General features: G+C 43.3%; 1 protein-coding gene across 2 annotated transcripts in view; it reads left to right on the forward strand.

The window, feature by feature from the left end:
• Positions 1 to 22,100, forward strand: part of lrch1 (leucine-rich repeats and calponin homology (CH) domain containing 1) — a 63,957-nt gene extending 41,857 nt beyond the window's left edge. For both annotated transcript variants that reach the window (XM_079518717.1, XM_079518718.1), the window contains 4 exons: positions 8,642 to 8,754; positions 9,531 to 9,668; positions 10,289 to 10,366; positions 20,748 to 22,100. In XM_079518717.1, the coding sequence (XP_079374843.1) occupies positions 8,642 to 8,754; positions 9,531 to 9,668; positions 10,289 to 10,366; positions 20,748 to 20,867 (449 nt within the window). In that variant the 3' untranslated portion in view covers positions 20,868 to 22,100. The remainder of the gene's footprint in view (positions 1 to 8,641; positions 8,755 to 9,530; positions 9,669 to 10,288; positions 10,367 to 20,747) is intronic.
• Positions 22,101 to 22,584: the final 484 nt, after the last annotated feature.

Below are 22,584 nucleotides of genomic sequence, written 5' to 3' on the forward strand. Positions count from 1 at the left end.
TGATTTATATATTGAAATTTTATTTCCTTTAGAGGATAGCCCCTTGAGATGTATCATCTCGTTTTAGAGGGGGTCCTCGGGCACAACACAATGAATACAGTACATAGACAAAACAATACATTAAACATGTCGACACAGAACAATACACTTACAACATCAATTGACAAATTTCAATTTCTCCCCAGTGTAAGCAGGCAGGCTCTATTTGCTCAAGTGTGTAAAAATGTCAGCGATAGCGCAGGAGACCCGGGTTCAAATCCGGGGTAGAACAGGACATAGTGCAGCTTTGAGGATGCAGGGTGCAGGTCAATGACAGCACTGAGGTTGAACGGCTGAATGGATAGCCAAGGATAGCCTTTATGTTTCTGTATTTCCTCTCAGATACTGATCTTTAGTTCTGGGAGGAGAGATTGTTGCCTTCTGCCTCTCGCTGTTTGTTTTTTTCAAAGTAAGACCCACACAGCCATCCAGGCAGATGGAGGAGGGCAGATAGCGCTGAATTAAATAAAGTATGTTTCGCCCCCACAAAGATTTGTTATGCCATGTGGAATGTGGTTTTGAAATGCATTTTCTTTGTCTGTCTGTCTGTCTGTCTGTCTGTCTGTCTGTCTGTCTGTCTTTCTATCTTTTTTTTTTCGCTATCAGAGGCTACAACAAAACACCCAGCTTCGTGAGAACAAACACACACACACACACACACACACACACACACACACACACGCACGCACACCTGCACAAGCGTCAGCAGCACGCATAAAGAACAGAATCCAGTTCATTTTCAGCAAAGTCAGCTCTGTTCCGCTAGATGAGATACAATATAGAGAGAGAGAATGTGATAAACAGAGTGAGAATGACAGAAGAGCATGCAGAGAGGACGGAAGTGTGGAAAGAGAGAGGGGAAGAAAGACAGGGTGGGAGAAATTACAATAGAGAGCGAGAGAGAGAGAGAGAGGGAGGGAGATCATATAAAGCCTACACATAAAAGTATCTGAAGCATAAACAAGAAACAATTCAAAAGATACTGCATGATATGCAGGCCTGTGCTGTGTGGGCAGGTGTTTGAGAAGCATTGGGTGGAAATGGTCTGTTAACAGTTTGACGCCACATCACGCGGAACCCACCTTTTAATCAAATATCCTACGCTGCCTGGATTGTTTTATTACCTTTGGAGCATACGCTGAAGTATTTGGGCGTTTGATCCGTGAAAATCGGGTAAAGAATGGACGTTCGTCTTGTTATGATCAGATGCACCAGTGCAGAGCAAGTTGTAGTCCAAACAAACCCCCCGTCCACTTGCATTGGGCTCAATTTCCCAGAAGCCCTAGCAGCCCAGCATAAGTTTCGATTTCAGGTTTCGTCATCAGCACACAAAGGGATCTCGTATTACGCAGCATCGGAACACTGGAGTAAACAATTCTCGGCCGTCAAACTGTTAAAGGTCTGGACACTTCCGGACACTTGTTTTTCTTTGAAAGAACAGGCCTGCAGCAATACAAAACAATACAAGAAAAACAATCAGCTTGCATTCTTTCAAGCTGTTGTCAGTGTTCTTAAACGGTGTTTAAAACTAAGGATTTTACTGTGTAGAGACTAGAGACTCACCCCCTAATTTGACGGAACACACCCACAATGTCACAGTTGGTCACATTCATGCCTGCATTGTGGAATATGCTCAGTACATCTCCAGTCGTCTGTCTAGTCTGGTTCTCAACCTGGGGGTCCCCAGGTGACAGTAATGTGACAATTCAAGGACCTTTGTAATACCTAAGAAAAAAAAAATACCATTACTGCATCAAAAGTAATAAACAAACTATACTATGAAAACTGGTCAAACATTGACAAAATTGTCAAATAAATTGAAAATAGCCAATCTACAAGCTCACAACGCCTCGCAAGTCGCAACGCCTGAAGCTTGAAGATCTGCTATTTTCACAATATTTATCTGTGGAACCGAGTCAAACAAAATCGAATGCCTCGACTCCTGCATTCCAAGTGCTTGTCAGGGTGGGGGGAGTCCCCAGTTCAAATATGATTATTTTGGGAGGTGACCTGAAACCTGAAAAGGTTGAGAACCATTGCTCTAATGTGAGTTACACTGGAGGAATGGAGATTGTAAGGCATTTCAGAAAACATTTAGTTGAATTCTTTTTGACAATGCATGATTTGTTTTCTTTCATGTTTAGCCCCAAATGCCCAAAATAGTGCCAACATGTTGAAAGTGGATAAATTGTAAACGATTCCAACGGTTTGGCGTACCCGTACCTCGGGTAATTACGAGCAGGCAGTTATGTCATACTTGTGTGACAGGCCTTTTTGGTAGCAGGCTAATCAAAACGTTCCAACGTGGGCGCTCCAGGAATAGTTCTCTTTCTCTCTTAAAGGGCCATTTCACCGCTGAAAGAAACTGCAGTCACTCAATGTTAATAGTATTTGTAGTAGATAACAGTAGCACAATTTGAAATGTGCACCCTATGGCCAGACAAATAATGTAGTCTGTGTGTTTGACTAGGGTTTGACTGAGGATTGCTGAATTCCTACAATGACCATAATGCTTTGGTGCACTTGTGGTTGGGAGACACCCCAGGGGGCTGTCTTACTGTCACAACATGTAGTCCAGGAAGGAAGTGAGACCACGTTTTCATGACAAATTTTGGTCATGAACATGATGACCAAAATATCTAGAAACACATTATACAATACACACGTAAAAACCCCCAGGAAAGTGTTTCTTGTGTCCTGACCTAAACATCATTAAAATAAGATCTAGTTGCCCCTCCAACTGTTTTTCTGTTCTCTCCTGGGGAGAACAGAACAGAACGTAACGGCAGAGCGACTTTATATGGGAATAGTTTTGGGTTATCTCAGCCTTCGGGAGGAAAAAAAAGTGCTGCTGCTATTTCCATACTTCCTGTTCAGAGCAGAGCGGTGCCCCGTCAGCTGCTGACTGTGTGAGGGCGTTTTAGAGCCACTTTAAAGAAAGTTTTTGTTTTACCGTTCATTGCTACGGTGCCAGTACAGTCCAACCTCAAGAAACTGCCATAGGAAGGGCAATGCTGACGGCTCCTGCCAGATTTATACTTACAGTAGAATGCAGTATTGGTGAAAGTACTCACATATTTTACTTAAATAATAGCATCAATACTGCAATGTAGAAGTGCTCTGCTACGAGTAAAAGTCCTGAATTCAAAATGGACTTAAAAGTAAAAGTAAGAGTAAAAGTACAAAAGTATTGGTATCAAAATGTTATTTTTAAATGGCCGGAATGTATGGGGTTGAAGTGGTTAATGTATAGAAAGAAAGTAACTAGTAACTAAAGTTCTCAAATAATTGTGGTGGAGTAATAGTACAATATTTGGATCCGAGATGTAGTGGAATAGAATTAAAAGTATTGGAAATAAAATACTCAAGTAAAGTACAAATACCTAAAAATTGTTCCGACTGGGGTCGTATGTGATTTTGGCCCTGGAATGAACGTGCCAGATGTAGATGACACCGTGAGTATGGGTGTGACAGAATGGATGCAGAGCAGGTGCGGCCAACCATCCATTGGAGGGGACACTTTCGGGCAACATTTACTTAAGTACAGTACTTAAGTAAATGTACTTAGTTACTTTACGCCACTGCTAGTATGCTACAGTAAGTATAAATCAAGTCTCAGAGGCATGAGAAGAGTCTGTAAGGCCTTTTGTTTGAATCCCGGACAAGTTGTGAAAGTAGGGCAGGACACACAGTACTGTCACTTTCTTTGAGCAAGGCACTTACGCTGATTGCTACAGGGCACTCTTGCTACTTGCTACCCCCCTTCTTCTATCTCCACACGCGCGTGTCTGTAGGCGCTGCAGGCCCTGACAGATGGATAATGAACGATGATGGAACAAGTAAAAGGTTCACCGTGTTCTCGTTCCCCCACATTGCACTTCAGTTCATCAACTCGGGACACTTTTATGGTGTTTTCTGTGACGTCCTCCATCTTTTAGTGGGGCGAGCTGACAGACAGAGGAAATAATATAAGACAGCAAGACAGATGGATGAATGGACAGTTACGGCAGTGGGCGATAAGAAAGGCTAAAACCAAAGATAGTGTTTAGGCTGGAACTTTAACTTAACCGTTATGCATCTGTTATGTGTTGGTTGAGTCAGGACATTCCCGTCAATGCCTTTTATTCTTGAAACAAATCACACCAATACCTATAGAGTCAAGTTGTGGCGGTGTCTGTGCCATGCCATATATGGACTGGACATGCCCAACGTTAGTGCAGATCAGCATGTGTTGGGCTACGTTTTGTGGTGTTTTGTGTGATGTCAGAACAGAGCTTGATCATTGACAGAGAGAAATAGGCAGAGAGAGGATAGTGAGAGGGGTAGAGAGAAAGAGGGAGAGGGAGAGAGAGGGAGATCAGCGATTGAGGCGAAGGAGAGGAAGAGAAAGCGAGAGAGGGAGCCTATTTCATACACCGGGGCCAATGCTGCGTGTGTATACTGAAACCTGAATGCACTGATCGATGGTTGTTGTCATGCAGCAACGCGCTGCATGTGTGTATAATACGATGATAAGGGGTGATGCGGTGGTGCAGTTGGTAGCACTGTAACCTCAAAGGGAGGGGGGGGGGGGGGGCTGCTGTGTGGAGTTTGCATGTTCTCTCCGTGATTGTGTGGGTTTCCTCCATGTGTGCCGTTTCCTCCCACATGCTCCTGCCAGCACCCTTGGCCAAGGTTCTGACTGGAGTTGGTCCCCAGGGCTGGCACTGCATGGTGGGTGCTCACTGCTCCAAACTAATTATTTAGGATGGGTCAAATGCATTTTATCATTATGGAGCAGGTTATTAAAAATAAAATAATGTAACCACTTAAACCCTACATACTTCATCGTATGACAGATTGGGAATAGCCGATCCACAAGCTCACAACGTGTTGCATCACAATGTGTTGTAAGCTTGTAGATCGGCTTTTGATACAATTTTCAACAGCAAATTCTCGCCTTTAATCACGGCAGGATGAAAGCGGCCAAAAAAAGGAGAATACGAAATAAGGAATCTGTGTGGGAGAAACCCAGAGGGACTTCTGAGAGAATATTTAGGCCCCAGAAAGGAAGACAGAGACTCATCGTGTTGTTGGGAAGCAAGTTGTTCTGGGTTGGATCGGGCCAGATGGCAGTGCTGACGGCTCCTGGGGAGCGGAAGAGAGGAAGAACAAACTGTCACCCAGTTTATTAAACTGTCAGCTAGTTTTAATGTGAACATGCTGTGTGACCGTAGGGAGAAGAGGAAAGAGAGAGAGAGAGAGAGAGAGTGCATGTGAAAATCCTGAACAACCGTTGATCTAATTAGAACATGGAATCGAACTACTAGATTCATTATATCTTCTGTTATGTCTCAGTCGCTCTATCTCCTTGTCCCTTTCTGTCTTTGTATTGGCTGATTTATGGTCACCACCCTGAGATCCCATGTCACTCAGGATTAGCTGCTCTGTGTGTGTGTGCGACTGTGCGTTTGTGCGTGTACGTGACGTGCGTGTTTGGCCTGTCCTAGCAAAAGTCAAGAAAGTAATGCTCACTACAAAAACGGGTACAGGCTTTAGTTCTGACACTATAATTGGTCCGACAGTCATTAGATCGACAACCTACCTCAAACCCTAACCTAACTATAACCGCAAGCACGGGAGCAGCGCATGTTCAAGCGCCGGACCGTTGTTCCCGCATGTCGGACTAATGCTCAGTCAGAATTACCATCGAACCCCACAGAGAAACAGGGACGATGTGAAATTATGTGGAGAGGACCTGGCACACACAAAATGTGTTGGAGGACCAGGGTTTTTTTATTTATCAATCAGTGTTATCAGCGGAGCCACCATTATGATTGGTCAGTGAGATAGTTCAAGGTGAAGAGGGTGTGTGTGTGTGTGTGTGTGTGTGTGTGTGTGTGTGTGTGTGTGTGTGTGTGTGTGTGTGTGTGTGTGTGTGTGTGTGTGTGTGTGTGTGTGTGTGTGTGTGTGTGTGTGTGTGTGTGTGTGTGTGTGTGTGTGTGTGTGTGTGTGTAATATGTTTGTTATGGTAGTCCATGGTTTGGCCTTTATAAAGTGAAGCCACTCACACACTGCAGATCAAAACAGATTGAAATCTCCTCTCAACTAAATGTCGAGTTTTCAGTGGATCTCGGACTCCCCCTTGTGGCTGCATGTGTGTATTGTCATGATCTGCCCTAAAAGGTGCATTCATGTTGTTGCTTGAAAATGGAACACTTGGCAAATGTGAGCTTGTGGTTCAGCTATTTTTGGTGTGTGACACCGCCGCATAACTAGCTATAAATCAGGCCTACATTTCACTGAGCTTGAAAAACCCATCCAGACAACCTGCCTCGCTCTATGGTGTGTGTGTGTGTGTGTGTGTGTGTGTGTGTGTGTGTGTGTGTGTGTGTGTGTGTGTGTGTGTGTGTGTGTGTGTGTGTGTGTGTGTGTGTGTGTGTGTGTGTGTGTGTGTGTGTGTGTGTGTGTGTGTGTGTGTGTGTGTGTGTGTGTGTGTGTGTGCGTGCGTGCGTGCGTGCGTGCGTGCGCGCGCGCGCGCGCGCAATATGTATGTCTGTGATACTAGTGTATGTTGGGATCCCCTTGAAAACAGCATGGTACATCTCATGGGGTTTATTCAAATAAATAAATTTAATCACATTTGCCTGTCCCAAAAAAACACAAGACAGTGTCTAATAGCAGTGTTGTGTCCCTGTGTGATCTGTAACTATGGACAGCAAGTGTACCGTTTGTGAACGACCTCAATATGATGTCAGTCGGGTACATACTGTGCTGTTATGTACAGTACATGCTGGTCTCCAACTATGTCTGCAAAAGTGGTGCATTATTAATTATGCCATAATTAGCTTATGTCTAACCTTTATATTTTGCCAGTGGTGGAAAAATAATTCAAATGTTTTACTTGAGAAAAAGTATCAATACTGCAATATAGAAATACTCCCTTACGGCCTGGCACTAGCAGTCCAGGCACCTTGGCTGGTAATCCAGCATGACATGTGTGTCACAGGTTCGAGTCCCGATCCTGACGTACTTTACTGTGTGTCTTCCCCCCTCTCTCTCCCCATTTCCTGTCTACCTACTGTGATCTATATATATATATATATTAATTTGGATTCCATAGAAGCCAGCAGGTTTTCTATGGAATGCTGCAAAGCTCTCAATGCGTCTGCTTGTAGATCGGGCTATTTTCAATTATTATTTTAAGATTATATGTTCAGAAGCATCTTCCATCCAATCTATCTGTGATGTCTTCACCTGGTTGGCTGTAGAACAGCAATATTATTAAAACATACCTTTACAAATTGCTTTAGGAAACATTGATCCTCCTTTCACTCTGTTTCACAAATCACACTTTATGACCTGGTTGTTTTCAGTGGTCATAATTTATTTCTCTTTAATCCATGTAATCATCACCACCTAGAATATTGTCTCTGACTCCTATTGCCTCGTCAATCACTGATTGATCCAGAATTCCAGGACACTGGTCATAGCCTGGAGGAACTGTGGAGGGTTTTAATTGGAAATATATTCAGGGCTAGATTTCCATTTGTTACTGGAGAATTGATGCTGGTTTATGACCTTAGCCGCAGACGCGCACACAAATGCATACACTAATCTGGGCCAAAACTCCATATAGCTGGCTATTTCTACATGTAAAATGTTGTAAAATGATTTAAACCATGCACAAACAATGTCCCAGACACTGGAGACATTGATGACTGGGGAAAACACACAATGCAGTAGAAATGGCAAAAAAATATCTTTTTCTTTCCATAAATACTCTGAATATTGAGTATTAGTCATTGGATCTGGGGAGTCGGGACTGTGCATTGTGGTGTGAACGAAACGGAGCCTGAAGTGAGCTGACGTCGCCGTGCGCACATGACTGCTCCTGTGACAGTGGAATACTGTACGCATGCATGCATGAGCACTCTCACATGCACACTTACATAAGCACTTGTGCATCTTTCATCGTGCCAAAAACAGGGTTTTCCGTGTCAGTGAATAAGTGAAGTGCTGTATGTAACAGTGTGTATGGAGATGGTTGTGAAAAGCCGTTGTTTTTAAACAAACGTTTGTTTTCACTTCAGTATTTCTCTCACTTTGTGTGAAAGTGTGAAAAGAGTAAAGGTCCTTTCAGACGCGCCTAGTAATTCATTTTCAACGAGAGGCGTGCATTTATGTTGGATGCGCTGAGAAGTTGAGGGGCGACAACGCAAGCGTATTTCCGTGAAATAGTCGCTCGCGTGCTCGTTTCGTGACGTGCACACGCCCGCGGCTGAGTAGTTGGTGGTGAGTTTTTTTTTCTCTTTTTTTACGCTACGCGTCCCGTGCCCCTTATGAGCAGACCTGGAGCAGAGCTGTCGTTGATCCAGATCGCCTGCGTCACCCGCTCCCCGTCTGAACGGACCATTACTCTTAGTGCACAAAATGTGTAGAAATAGAACCAAAAGGATCCGTACACAATACTGTAGAGAGGATTTTGTGACTTATTTGTCTTTAAATATTTTCATAAATATATTATATTATTATTATTATTATATTAAATATTAAATTAATTTAAAAAAAATAACAATTGCTGTTGTTGTTGTTGTTCTCTCCTATGGCCTGTCGGGGGCAGTTTTCCTGCGGAGCCACCACAAGAGTCTGGAGGCCATGGATCCTCAGTTCACCATGAGACGGAAGATGGAGCAGCTTCGAGAGGAGCTGGAGCTCATGGAGCAACTCAGAGATGTGAGGACTTGAGTTGATTTGATTGAAACCTTTATTTATTCTCGAAAAGAGCATTGAGGCTCACCCCCATTTGACTTATGTGGCCGGTTAAGACTGATATGAGGTTAGGGGACTTATGTGGCCGGTTAAGACTGATATGAGGTTAGGGGACTTATGTGGCCGGTTAAGACTGATATGAGGTTAGGGGACTTATGTGGCCGGTTAAGACTGATATGAGGTTAGGGGACTTGACGTGGCTGGTTAAGACTGATATGAGGTTAGGGGACTTAACGTGGCTGGTTGAAACTGATATGAGGTTTGGGGATTTGACGTGGCTGGTTAAGACTGATATGAGGTTTGAGGACTTACGTGGCTGGTTAAAACGGATATGAGGTTAGGGGACTTACGTGGCTGGTTAAAACGGATATGAGGTTAGGGGACTTACGTGGCCGGCTACGACTGAGGTTAGGGTAACGGGTTAGATTTAGTGTTGGGGTTAGTAATGTCGGACAGAGCGCGTGGTCGCTGTCAAAACAGGAGCCGTGATCAACACACTGAATTTCTCCAAAACGTCACAATATAACGTTTTGCACTGGAGGCAGTTGCTGTAGGTCAGTAGACACGTCTACTGCAGCATGCAATGCTCTGATTAAATGTAATTTTGTCCTTTTAATGCATTGATGGCATTCGAATCCGCTACACTAGAAAGGTGCGTGCGTGCGTGCGTGTGTGTGTTCGTGCGTGCGTGGGCGTGTACTCTGCAACCTCCCCTCACCTCCTACTCTCTCCCTCTGCAGAGCATAGAGAGCCGACTAAAGGTCGTACTTCCTGAAGATTTAGGCTCCTCCCTCATGGATGGGGTGGTGCTCTGCCACCTGGCCAATCACATTCGGCCTCGCTCTGTCGCCAGTATCCACGTGCCCTCGCCTGCTGTGGTACGTCGTCTATATCCTTGTGTATTGGTTGTATTATAAATGCACTGTGCCACCAACTATGACATTAACAGCAGTGGTGGAAAGTCAATTTACTTAAGTACTATACCTGTATTATACTGTATTTCCAATACTTCTACTCCACTACATCTCAGATTCAAATATTGTACTTTTACTCCACTGCATTTATTTAAAAACTTTAGTTTAGTTACTAGTTAGTAGTTACTAGTTACTTTGTACTTTGATTATTATTACAAAACATACATTACCCACTTCAGCCCTATATTCAATTTGGCCATTTGAAAATAGCCGATCTACAAGCTCACATGCGTCACAGTTATTTTCAAAAGATTTTTACACATTTGAATACTGCATAATGACTACTTTCTACTTTAAGTATATTTTAAGTAAAAACACTTTTACTCAAGTACATTTGTGTGCGTGCGTGTGTGTGTGTGTGTGTGTGTGTGTGTGTGTGTGTGTGTGTGTGTGTGTGTGTGTGTGTGTGTGTGTGTGTGTGTGTGTGTGTGTGTGTGTGTGTGTGTGTGTGTGTGTGTGTGTGTGTGTGTGTGTGTGTGTGCGTGTGTGTGTGTGTGCGTGCGTGCGTGTGCTTCCCCCCCCAGCCTAAGCTCAGCATGGCCAAATGTAGGAGAAACGTGGAGAACTTCCTGGACGCGTGCCGGAAAATGGGCGTGCCCGAGGTAAGACACGCCCCCTTCGACACAGCGGTCCCGCCCACCTCCACACAGAGCTGGTATAGTCAAGTTGCCTATAGACCATGAACTGGGGATTCTGTTCCTAATTAGCCCTTCTCTAAGTCCCTCCCCAACCCGTCCTTGTCCAATAGGCACGTTAGCAACGGTTACTACGAGAGGACAGATGGCAAGCTTTCCTTTCCATTGAGATGCACGTTAAATTATGGGATTTCTCATATAAATAATCGATCATTTCGGTAGCAAGAGCTTCAATATGTCATCTAAATCTAGTCAGCCAGGCCTGCAGTAAGCTATGCACTGGACAAATGTGCATTACATTATTTCAATAAACTATAAATACAAGGAAATGTTTGAGGGAGAAATGGTATCCAACTTAATTCAACTTGCGACCGTTCGACAGGAGTTTTCACGTAATGCACTGTAAGACTACGTGATTAACAATATTTTTGCCATCACCTGGGTGGCTCAGTCATGTAACTTTGCAGACATTAACCTGTGTATGTGTTCAACAACACAGCCATGCAAAATTACATTGACAATGACAGCTACAGTATGAGGTGATAAAAGCTTGCCATTCTTAGCAACGGTTGCTAAACTATGTGGATTGGCATTGGACAATCGATTTTGGGGTGGGGTTTAGCGAAGGGATAGTTTCCACTGTTGACAACAGCTAAAGCTGAAGAGACACAAAATGTGTATATAAAAACAATACCGCTTTTTAAATCTATGACATCATGAAAGGAAAAGAGTAAAGCGCCTGCTCAACTGACACAAATCGGTTTAGGAAAGGCCTCGGGCTGTCACGATTACAAATGTAAGTTGGTGATTAATTGCCAATTGCGATTAATTTAATTTTGTTAAGCATTGAACATTAGAACATAATATGAATAAAGAATATGTTTGCCTGGTCATAAAAACATTGCACAAAGATACTGCCGAAATCGATGATCTACAAGCTTAGAATGTGTCACAAAGTGTCGTGCTGTAAGCTTGTAGATCTGCTGTTTTTTGCAGTGTATGAAACCTTTTCAACATGGAAACGATTATGACGATTATTACAAAATAATAGCGATCATCGCAAATAATAGCGATTGGAGGATTATGTAATAATTGTAACAGGCCTTAAAGGAACCCGGTTCTTGTTCAGTTTTTAAGGGCAACTTCACTCTGGAGGGTATAACAAAGTTCTGCTGATTCTAAATCAACTGACATCGCTGACACATCATCACTGACACAGTCGTTAAGAGATGACTGACTCATCATGGCTGCATCGTACCACACAGAGCTGTTGTCGTCGCCTATATGTAGCTTTGAGCTTGCTCCACATCGCAACAAGTCATCATTGCAGTTAGGTACATACTGTAGCTCCTGCAGTGTGAGACACCGTACACAGTTTCATTGTAGACCGTCTGTCTGTCTGTTTCAAAACATCTCCACTGAACAGTTGAGATGTGTGTGTGTGTGTGTGTGTGTGTGTGTGTGTGTGTGTGTGTGTGTGTGTGTGTGTGTGTGTGTGTGTGTGTGTGTGTGTGTGTGTGTGTGTGTGTGTGTGTGTGTGTGTGTGTGTGTGTGTGTGTGTGTGTGTGTGTACAATTGTGTATTTGTTACTGATAAAGAAATAACTCATAGCCCCATAAAGTAACTATCAATTAAAACTTTATTTCATCTACTGTTATGGTTCTCTCTGACTCCTGAAAATACCATACTACTATTATTATATCTTATTGCATTTTAAACAGTCGTCTTGTTCATTTAGACGCTGTAAATATTGGTAAGAATTTAGTAATACTTTCTAGGACTGAGGAATGAGTCCATGCTGTATAATAATGCTGTATTAACAGCGAACCGGTCATTTAGTGATAAATAGAAAGTATTGCTAGGGAATTCATCATTTTGCAGGGACCAGTTGTACTTCAATTTCACTGTCATCGGGGATAACACAAAAGAATGACATTTCTATTCACTGTGGTCTTGAGTCACGTGCTTGTATGTTTGAGAAGCATCAGCTTCACCTTGAATGAGTCCAAGTGAATTTGGACGTGATGATGCGTGAACTTTGGATTTCCATTCCTTGCTTGCTGGCTGCCTGGCTTTGAGGCTCTCTTAATGTGTGTGTTGCTAGCTAACCTCGCTAACAGTATCGCCTGCGTCTCCAAGGCCCTACAGTGTGCATATGTTGCTGCCTGGCTTAACACACGCGGTGGTGGTGGCACGCATCTGTAGGCCCTACTGACCGCCGCGCAGTTACTGAAGCTTCTGCAAGCTAACGGGCTGCCCTGTCCTGTCGCAACCCTGGCTGACCACACTGGTACTGGCATCCTTCTGCTTCTAACATTGCTTGTTGACATCTCATATCCCACACTGGGCACGGTCTGCTTCCCGAGAGAGTTTGAGAAAGGCGAGAGGGAGAGAAAGACAGCAAAGAAATATAGGACAATTATACCTCATTTTAACTTCTAGCCATTAGCACAGACTGCCACTGTCTTAAAAAATCACACCCGTGTGAACTGAGTGGTGTAAGGTCTTATATAGACTGATCAACTGTGGTCTGACGTAATGTCTGACGTAATGAAATCACACCCGTGTGAACTGGGTGACCATAGCAACCATGCTCATTTTTTGGTACGAACAGACACGTAAACTAACAAAGCCAGTTTGGTACGAACAGACACGTAAACTAACAAAGCCAGTTGTAGGAGTGGTTTACACCACTCAAAAAAAAGATGTATATGAGAGTATGCAGTGTATGATTTTTTTTGTAGATCTCTGCATTTAAAAGAAATGCAAACATGCATGTTTCATGTTAAAATTATGTGGAAAACAATGTAAAAGGTAATTGCACCCACTCAATGCTCTCAATAGTTCCTTAAAAGTGCACTTTGAACATGAATTGTAGCATGAAGAGGGCTTTTAGCGATACTGTGAGTTTTAACTAACATCGACAAACATTGTGCAGGTACATTCTGTAAAGTATTGATTATGGAAGAAAAGAAATCACCCCCGTGTGAAGTGAGGGGCGCTAATAAAGTATAACTCATGTTGATTAGGTGATGTTAAACCAACGGTGCCAACACAAACATTAAATGCCATTAACAATAAAGAGACAATATGACGTAATGAGTTACATTATGACGTGAATGTTCCCTTCATTGTCAATGGCGTTTACAAAACAAACATTGAACTAAATACAAACATTAAACCTGTGTATAGGAGAGGATATACTGTATATATAAATATAACATACATCAAATTTGGTTAAAAACCACTGGTTCTCAAAGTGGGGGGACCCTCATGGTTACTTGAAGGGGATCCAAATGGCCCCTTACAGGTCTGTAACTCTGACAGTTATAGTATGGGAGTCCTTGAAATAATAACAACAACTGAAAAGTGTGCATTATTATGTGGTCACATGGATTCTCTCTGGAAGCAGGCCTGCTCTTCTACCTCCCATGTCCCATGCTCACCCTACCATGCTCCCGCCCACATGCACACTCTTGTCTGCGTGACCCTTGAACTTTGTGCCGTGTGTTAACCACCTGCCTTCTCTTCTTCTTTCTCTCTGTTTACTGGCTGGATCGCAACTCTTCTCTCCACCCCCCCCCCCCCCCCCCCTCCCGCTCCTCTTCCTCTTCTGCGTCACCATTCATTTTATTGGTTGTTTTTATGCAATTCATCCAATTCCCACCTCCGTTATTATTTTCTTTTCTTTTTTGTTTTGTTTTTATATTATCTTTAATACATTTTCCTTTGTGCCATTACTTTCTGGGTTTCTTGATTTGTTTGCCTATTCTATTCCATTCTGTTCTGATTCTATTCATTCTTTCGTGGTGTTTCACCATATCAATCTTCCTATTTCCATTCCACAACCTTCTCTTCACTGGGACCTTCGTCACACCATGAATCACACGCACGTGTGCGCACACACACACACACACACACACACACACACACACACACACACACACACACACACACACACTTCCTCTTCTTTATGTTTCCTCTGTTGCTGTCTTGTCATCGTCAATGTCGCCCTTCTCTGCCTGTTTTTCATCCTCACCACTCTATTTGTCTTCTTGTTGTCCGACTCTCTACGCCTCTTCCTCCCCTTCTAACCAACACTGTTCCATTCTTCTTTCTGTGTTTTACCTGTCTTGACAAACATTTCCTCCTTTCTTGCGTCCTCTTTACGTCCCTCGTTTCTTCCCGTTATCCCTTCATTTCCTCTCTTCCTCCACTTCTCCCTTTCCCCCTCAACGTTGTTGTTGTTTTCTCTCTTTTGTGGTCAATTGTTTCCCCGTTCCCTCCTTCCCTCGCTCCCTCACAAACATGTATTATTTTGTTTTCTCACTCGGGACTCCTCTCATTCCTCCTGTCATTCTTCCTCATCCTCCTCGTCCTCCCCATCTTCTCTCTCTCGGTTATACACCACATTTCATCCCTCTCTCCTCCTCCCCATGCTCTCTCTCTCTCTCTCTCTCTCTCTCTCTCTCTCTCTCTCTCTCTCTCTCTCTCTCTCTCTCTCTCTCTCGGTTACACACCACATTTATTTCATCCCTCTCTACTTCTCCATCTTCTCTCTCTCCCTCCCTCCCTCCCTCTGTCTCTCTCGCTCTCTCTCTCGGTTACACACCACATATCATCCCTCTCTACACCTCCATCTTCTCTCTCTCTCCCTCCCTCTGTCTCTCTCTCTCTCTCTCTCTCTCTCGGTTACACACCACATCTCATCCCTCTCTACACCTCCATCTTCTCTCTCTCTCCCTCCCTCTGTCTCTCTCTCTCTCGGTTACACACCACATCTCATCTCTCTCTCTCGGTTACACACCACATCTCATCCCTCTCTACACCTCCATCTTCTCTCTCTCTCCCTCCCTCTGTCTCTCTCTCTCTCGGTTACACACCACATCTCATCCCTCTCTACACCTCCATCTTCTCTCTCTCTCGGTTACACACCACATCTCATCAGTCGTCTCTCTGCTCGCCTTATGACATCATCCAGTGCCGCCTGCGGCCCGTCCGCGCCGCCGTGCGGGCGCTGGTCTCCCTGGGGGAGACGCCCCCCCTCCTCCTCTTTCCTCCGGAAAGGAAGGACGGGGAATGGGACGCTAAGCGAGACAGTGGTGGCGATGAGGATGAGGTAGACAGGAAACGAGCGGAGGAGGAGGAAGAAGAAGCAGCTCCACCGGCAGCCCCCCCCGGCGGCGTGCTGAAAGAGACCCCTCCCTCGCTGGTCACCGCCACCACACAGACGCCACCGGCGACCTGGCAGATCTGGGACGTGGTGGCGTCCAGCTTGGTGCACCTGTTCTGCCTCGTCCTGCTGTTTGTGGCCTATAGCTGGAGCGAACTGACGTAACCGAGGCGATGGATGACCCCCCCACACACGCACACACTTAAAGGGGCACATAAAAACACTTCATTTTAAGGTCTACTCTAGGGGGTCCAATTGGTTGCATTTGTACACTCTCAGAGTTAAATTAACATTGATTTTACAATATTGGGGGTCCCAGAGATAGAAAAGCCATTAAATGGGGGTCCGTAGACTAATGCATGTCAAACTGCGGGTCCTTGAAATTAAACGGATTGAGAATTACTAGCCGTGAAAATCTTCTCGGATGGGGGTCCCTGGCATTATCTCTTCAAAAGGGGGTTTGTGGCGTAATTAGTGTCAATTTGGGGGTCCTTGACTTGAAAAGGTTTGGGTACCACTGACGTAAAGGACTGAGTACCCAAGGTCTGAGTAGACATTAAAATGTCCCGTCCTGCCCCGCTTAGCATGGCTCAGTGCTTCTCTCTCTCTCTCCTGCTCTTCTTTTCTGTTTCTTTTGCTGCTCCTCTTGAGTCCTGCAGAGGGCGATATTTACTCACAGCAGCATTGTGTTTTTTGCCACCAAAAATATATAATAACGGATACGCTCAAAACACTTGGACCTGAGAGTATGGAGCAGTAAGGTGTACTCGGAGTCATATTGCATCCATGTGATGCTGCAGGGATTCTTTGACTAGTTCTGCCCGCAAAATGTTGATTAATTCATTGTTTTTGTTCACCTTTTTCCTCCTTATATTAGCCAAAATGCAAAGAAAACATGTATTTATTATATAATTGTAGAGGTCTGTCACAGAATGACCAGTACCAGTGGTTAAGATGAACCCCCTTGTTGGAAGCAATCATCATAATTATTGTTATCTCCTCTCTCTCCTTGGCAAGAAATAAGCTTCTTTATTCTATTTGCTGTGATTAGCTTATCGAGGGGGGAAAGTATAATTGGATCCAGTAATAATTATAGTGAGTTCTGGTGTTTATTTTGTCAGAAAGGAAGAAATGATAAAATTCCTGTAAGATTTGCACGCTGGGTGGGAACTGGGTTCTGTCCAGTACGTGGCTGCAATTCACCAGCTGAAATTCACCGCCGTGGCTGGTGTTGATTACCTCCATTAAGGCTAAATTATATTCAGTTGCACTAGGGTGTCGCCAAAAAGAACATTATTCCTGTGAAGTGGAAAGATAATCTTCCAATATGGTGGTGTAACTCCAATGATTACTCAGTCTTGAGGAACGCAAGCTAGTTGGCAAGAGTTTACTGTTAGTCTATTGCATTCCATGTCACATTTAGATCTTAATCCCTCTATCATGTTGTTGCTACAGTAGGTGGCATCTTCACCAGAATGATTCACGGTATAATAGTCATTGGAAAGTGACAGTTTACAGTCTAGAAAATAACCACTTTTTGCTTAATTTAAATGGTCTCATGGAGAATCCTGTATACCACACTCGACTGGGTAAGCAAGCACTAAGGATGGGAGGATAATTGTGGGGAAAAGATAATCCTATCATAGAGATTTTAATTAATCATGAAATTGGCGGCCCGGGCAGCTGGCGTAGCCGTCTGGGCACCTTGGCTGGTAATCCAGTCTGGCAGTGTGCCGCGGGTTCGACTCCCGATCCCGACGGCCTTTACTGCATGTCATCCCCCCATCTCTCTCCCCATTTCCTGTCAGCCTACTGTATACCTATCCCTCTATAAAAAAGAAAATAAAGGCGAAAGCCACAAAAAATATATCTTAAAAAAAAAAATCATGAAATTGGCCTCCATCAGTAGGAATTAACTTTTGTTGCGCTGCAAATTCAGTACCACTTAAATCCTCTATGCTATAAAACGGACCTGTAAAGATCACATTTGATATGCTCCTATTTCACTACACAAATCGATTCGCCAAAAATAGCAGATCTACAAGCTAGCAACGCGCTGCAACGTAAATTTGACAATTAGGGAATAGGGATGCTGGGGGTGTCAAGTGATTGACAAAAGTGCTATTTTAAATTTTAAGCACCTTTTGATAATCACAACTTATTTTGCCACAATCGTGAAATGCAATTTTCACATCGTCCCATCCCTAGTAAGCACATGACTCCTGGACAGAGTCCCATAAAGTTTCAAGTCGTCTGTGGCACCACATAATATATTCTACTTTATTATTTTTCTTCTAACTTCTTAATGTCTTATGTTGATGTGCAATAAGGCAAATGGACGCCATGTTTCATTAGTTAAGACTATTTTAATGTAATTTTGAGCACTAAACTGTTTTAACCATAAACCTTTCTCGGTGTGACACGTACAGTACATTGAAATGAGTGCGGTGTTCAGCAGAAGAGTGCATAGGTTTGTTTTAGGTTGTTTTCATAATGTTCTCCTCAGTTACCTGAAGACGGGCGATGGATGCCCATAAAGAAATCTTTAAGTCATTAAATTCACGACAAATGATTATGCTGTAACTTGATATGCAATGTCATGTTTGTTTTGAAGGTTGATCTTGAACATTTGAAGGGCTATTAGACAGAATAATTTTATCGAATCAAATGTAATTTAAAGCGATTTGTCTTTGAGGGTTTGATAATGTGTAGAATAGAGGATCAGCCGTGCTGCTGTGTCCATGATGAACTACTGATGAATGTCAGGACGCCACGTCCCATTCATCCTGAAAAATAACACTTGGACTTTGTACTTGCTGCCATAAGTATTTATTTTTAACTCTTTTCGCAACAATATGAATGGACGTGGGGCGCAGTGGGGATATTTTTATGACTTGTGTATGATAATTGACAGTGTGAAAGACTTGAGGTAATAAATGTGTGATTTGGGGATGTAGTCGGTTCTTTGACCTGATGTCATGTCCATCACTTGCCAAAAAGAACACATTTATAAGTGACAAAGCAATGTAGATCAGTTATTTCTTTGCAAACGGTCAGACTGTCAGAGAAGCTATAAGGGCTCCTATTTGAGGAAGCCTTATAGCTTGTAGGTAGGGTATCTCTTCTTACTGGTGGAGGGAGCGAAGCTGGTCCACCGCTTGTGTCTAAAGTCTACTTAGATACCTCCAATGATGTACTAATGCTATTCTCTTCTATTCTCTTCACCTTATTGCGACCGAACGTCGCAGATAACTGAAATCTTGCGTTTTTGTCACATAAACCAGGGGTTCTCAACCTGTGGGTCGCGACCCCTCTGGGTTTTTTTTTGTGCAACTGAATGGCTGGAAAATGGAAATTGAGAGTTTACACAGTACACATAGTGCATGCATAAACTTTCCTTAATGATTATATCTGGTTTTAGTATATATTTTCTCTATTATTAAGGTTATTGTAGCAGTCAACTTGTATTGGGGGTGGGGAGGGGGCGAAGCGCGGGTCGCGAGACATGGCCAAAGCATATTTGGGGGTCCCCGGCCAAAAAGGTTGAGAACCCCTGACATAACCCACAATTCCCGTCACACACCCCAGGCAAGCCCCCAGGTGCCCAGGTCATCGTGATGATTCCATAACTGTGACCTTTGCGGCAACCACAGTGGTTATCATGAGACTGTCACATTATGATCATATATTGGCATTCCCATATATGGGCTTAATATTGATCACAGGCAGGGATCTCCATATATGGGCATTACAGGGATTGTATTGGGGTATCAGCTGGAACTTTTTTTCCCCTTTTTTTAATGTTTGTTTTTAGTTCAATGTTTGTTTTAAAAACGCCATTGACAATGAAGGGAAATGTACGTCATATTGTCTCTTTATTGTTAATGGCATTTAATGTTTGTGTTGGCACCGTTTGTTTTACATCACCATTACATCACCTAATCAACATGAGTTAGACTTTAATATATTAGCGCCCCTCACTTCACACGGGTGTGATTTTTAATTCACGTTTATTTTTTTGTTTGTTCAAGTTTTCGGGCAAGTTTTAGGGGGTAAAATGTGTGCCAGGCGCGGCCTCAGGCCACCCAATTTAGGCCCCGTTGAGATCTCTATCCTCTGGTTGGATTTCCATTACTATGGTCTCCAGTTGATTGTTATTGTTGTATGTCTCCAGTTTGACTTTGTTTATGAAGACATGCCTGGTAGAGATTACTTTTTGAAAGACATTTTCGAATGCAGTCCCATTGGTGTCTCTGAGTTCTGCCAGTGACTGTACATTGTGACCCAGCAGGACCTCAGCGGTTTCCTGGAAGCATGTCATAGTTCGTCCGTAGAGTCTTCTATTTTGATCTTCAGTAGAAGTCTGTTTTTAAAGTCTGTAAAGGTTTTTTGGCATTTGGAACAGAAGTATTTTCTACTCTCCAGTTCTTCAACTTCAGTCTGCACTGGGACACGCCTTGTATATGCAGTTGTACATTCGAATGTCGACAAGCTTTGCGACGATATGACATTCCATATGTTGATCGTTCCCCATCCATCCATCCTTCCTCTTCGATGTCTCCCTTTTGACTGATACCTTTCCATTTTAAACTCTAGACGGGCCTGCCCCGAAATTATTTTGGGTCATCAAAAATATTTTACACACCTGAATAGAATGAGTGAAATACAATGTAAAAATGATTTCAAATACATTTTAACTATGATTGTTACAAAACCCCTACATAGCCCTGATACATTACATGTGCTTTCAAATGTGCATGCTTATTTGCATAAAATTACCTCCGGGGTCACGAGTCAATGGCAGCATTATTTTGGGGTCGTGCGCTGAAAAGTTAGGAAACCCTTGGCTTGGTGTGTACTGTGTAGACAAGGTGAACCCATGCACACACACACACACATGCAATACACAAACACTTGGTTCATGATAAATAGCGGTCCTCGTTCATTTGGTCATTTCTAATGTCGTCCTGGTCTACCTCTCTCTCACTGTGTGTGTGTGTGTGTGTGTGTGTGTGTGTGTGTGTGTGTGTGTGTGTGTGTGTGTGTGTGTGTGTGTGTGTGTGTGTGTGTGTGTGTGTGTGTGTGTGTGTGTGTGTGTGTGTGTGTGTGTGTGTGTGTGTGTGTGTGTGTGTGTGTGTGTGTGTCCTGCGTGTCCTGCAATCGTTGTTTTCCCAGGGCCAGTTGTGTCTCCCCCACCACATTCTGGAGGAGAAGGGCATGGTGAAGGTGAGCATCACGGTCCAGGCCCTGGTGGACGAGACCACCTCCACCAAGCAGACCCTGCTGTTCACATGAGGACCACAAAGAGACCTCCTCCACCAAGCGGACCCTGCTGTTCACATGAGGACCACAAAGAGAGGAACGGAACGGAGAGAGCTTCCCTCCCGTCAGACAGTACGCTCACCAGCGCGCTGGTTAAAAACCTTCTCAGTTTATTTTGCTAGTTCCACAGAAACTCCACAGCGTTTCAGAGGAACCAACTTTGGTGAGATCCAAGTTTAATGCAATGAGGGATGCCAAAATGGCACAAGGGAACAATAACGGAGGGCAGTTCCACGAAGCCAACAGTAACAACAACACTCAGACCCGGGTCAGAATTTTGGGCTGAAAATCGCCTATATCACAGGCTCAAAACGTGCGGCGAGCTTGTACGTCGACGATTTTCAGCATGAGACACCGGCTCTACAACGAAGTCTATATCGCTTGTAGAAGTGGCCACTTGACATCCCACTCCATAGGCCACTAGTTTAATTTAATGAGGGATGCACAGGACACTTAATGTGTTTAATTTGAGCTTTCTTAAGGCCACAAAGAGAAACGGTGGGCTCTTTATTGTTTATTCCCCCTTTAGGAGAAAAACTCTGCCAGCAACCACTTGCAGCATAATTATAATTCCCTGCTTTGGGGACTTTTTGGCGTGCATTTAGGGTTGGGCATTTTTTTATACTATTTTTATGACACTTTTTCAATACGTTGTTAATGGAAAACACCTTCTGGTATGTGCTCATGCTGCCAAATTAAAAATGCTAAACTACAAAAGTACAAAGGATTTATTTTAACAACCCAAACACTTTGAAGCTTGGTACATTTTATATATTTTTTTTTTTATATACTAAAAAAAGTCAAGATTTCTACCAGAAGTGAATGGAGTATGGACATGTGTCCATCCCAGTTTGCATTAGACCTTTAGTCAGTCATGGGAGACACCACTACCGGGAGGACTTGTATTTAGAACTCTGATGATCGCACTTGCTTGACGCATGCTTCACTATGTGTGTCTGTTTCTCTATGAATTATGGGTAATAATGCTTAATTCCAGTCCTTGTAACTTGTGTCATGTTACGTCATCCATGTTATTGATGACAGTGGATCTTTGCATTAGATTATTATATATTTGTCGCTGTCGGGCATGTGTGTTTGTGTGTTTATGTGTGTGTGCGCGCCCTATATACTGTATACACACACACACACACACAGATACATACATACAGTACATACATTTTGGAGTTAACTTGACCCTGCCCGAAAGCGCACATACATACCATATATATATATATATATATATATATATATATATATATATATAGTTTTATTTATTTATTTTAATTTGTGGGTTTAATCAAAGTTTGACTTTTAAATCAAGTTTCAAGTGTAGAGTTCACTGAATTGTGTGACTGTGGTTCCCTTGCTCCCATTATGAAGTCACTTATTGCTCTGGAACAAAAGATCACTACCAACGAGTATAGTTTTAGTTATGTTATTTTATTTATATTTCTTTACCCCCTCCCCCCATGCTTTATTTCAGATAGTTCAGTGTAAAGAGACAGGAAACCAAGGGCAGAGAGAGAGAGAGAGGAGAGACAAGATGGGGGGTCGGATTCAAACCCGAGTCCTCGCACTCACAAGGAGCATAGAGGTCTGTGTGCACTAACTGGCTGAGCCACAAGGGAACATCCCGTGAGTGTAGTCTAAAAGCCATGGATAGAACGGGCTTTTAAACAACTTTAAAATA

Source organism: Electrona antarctica (assembly GCF_951216825.1).
Source record: "Electrona antarctica genome assembly, chromosome: 13".
Lineage (NCBI taxonomy): Eukaryota > Metazoa > Chordata > Actinopteri > Myctophiformes > Myctophidae > Electrona > Electrona antarctica.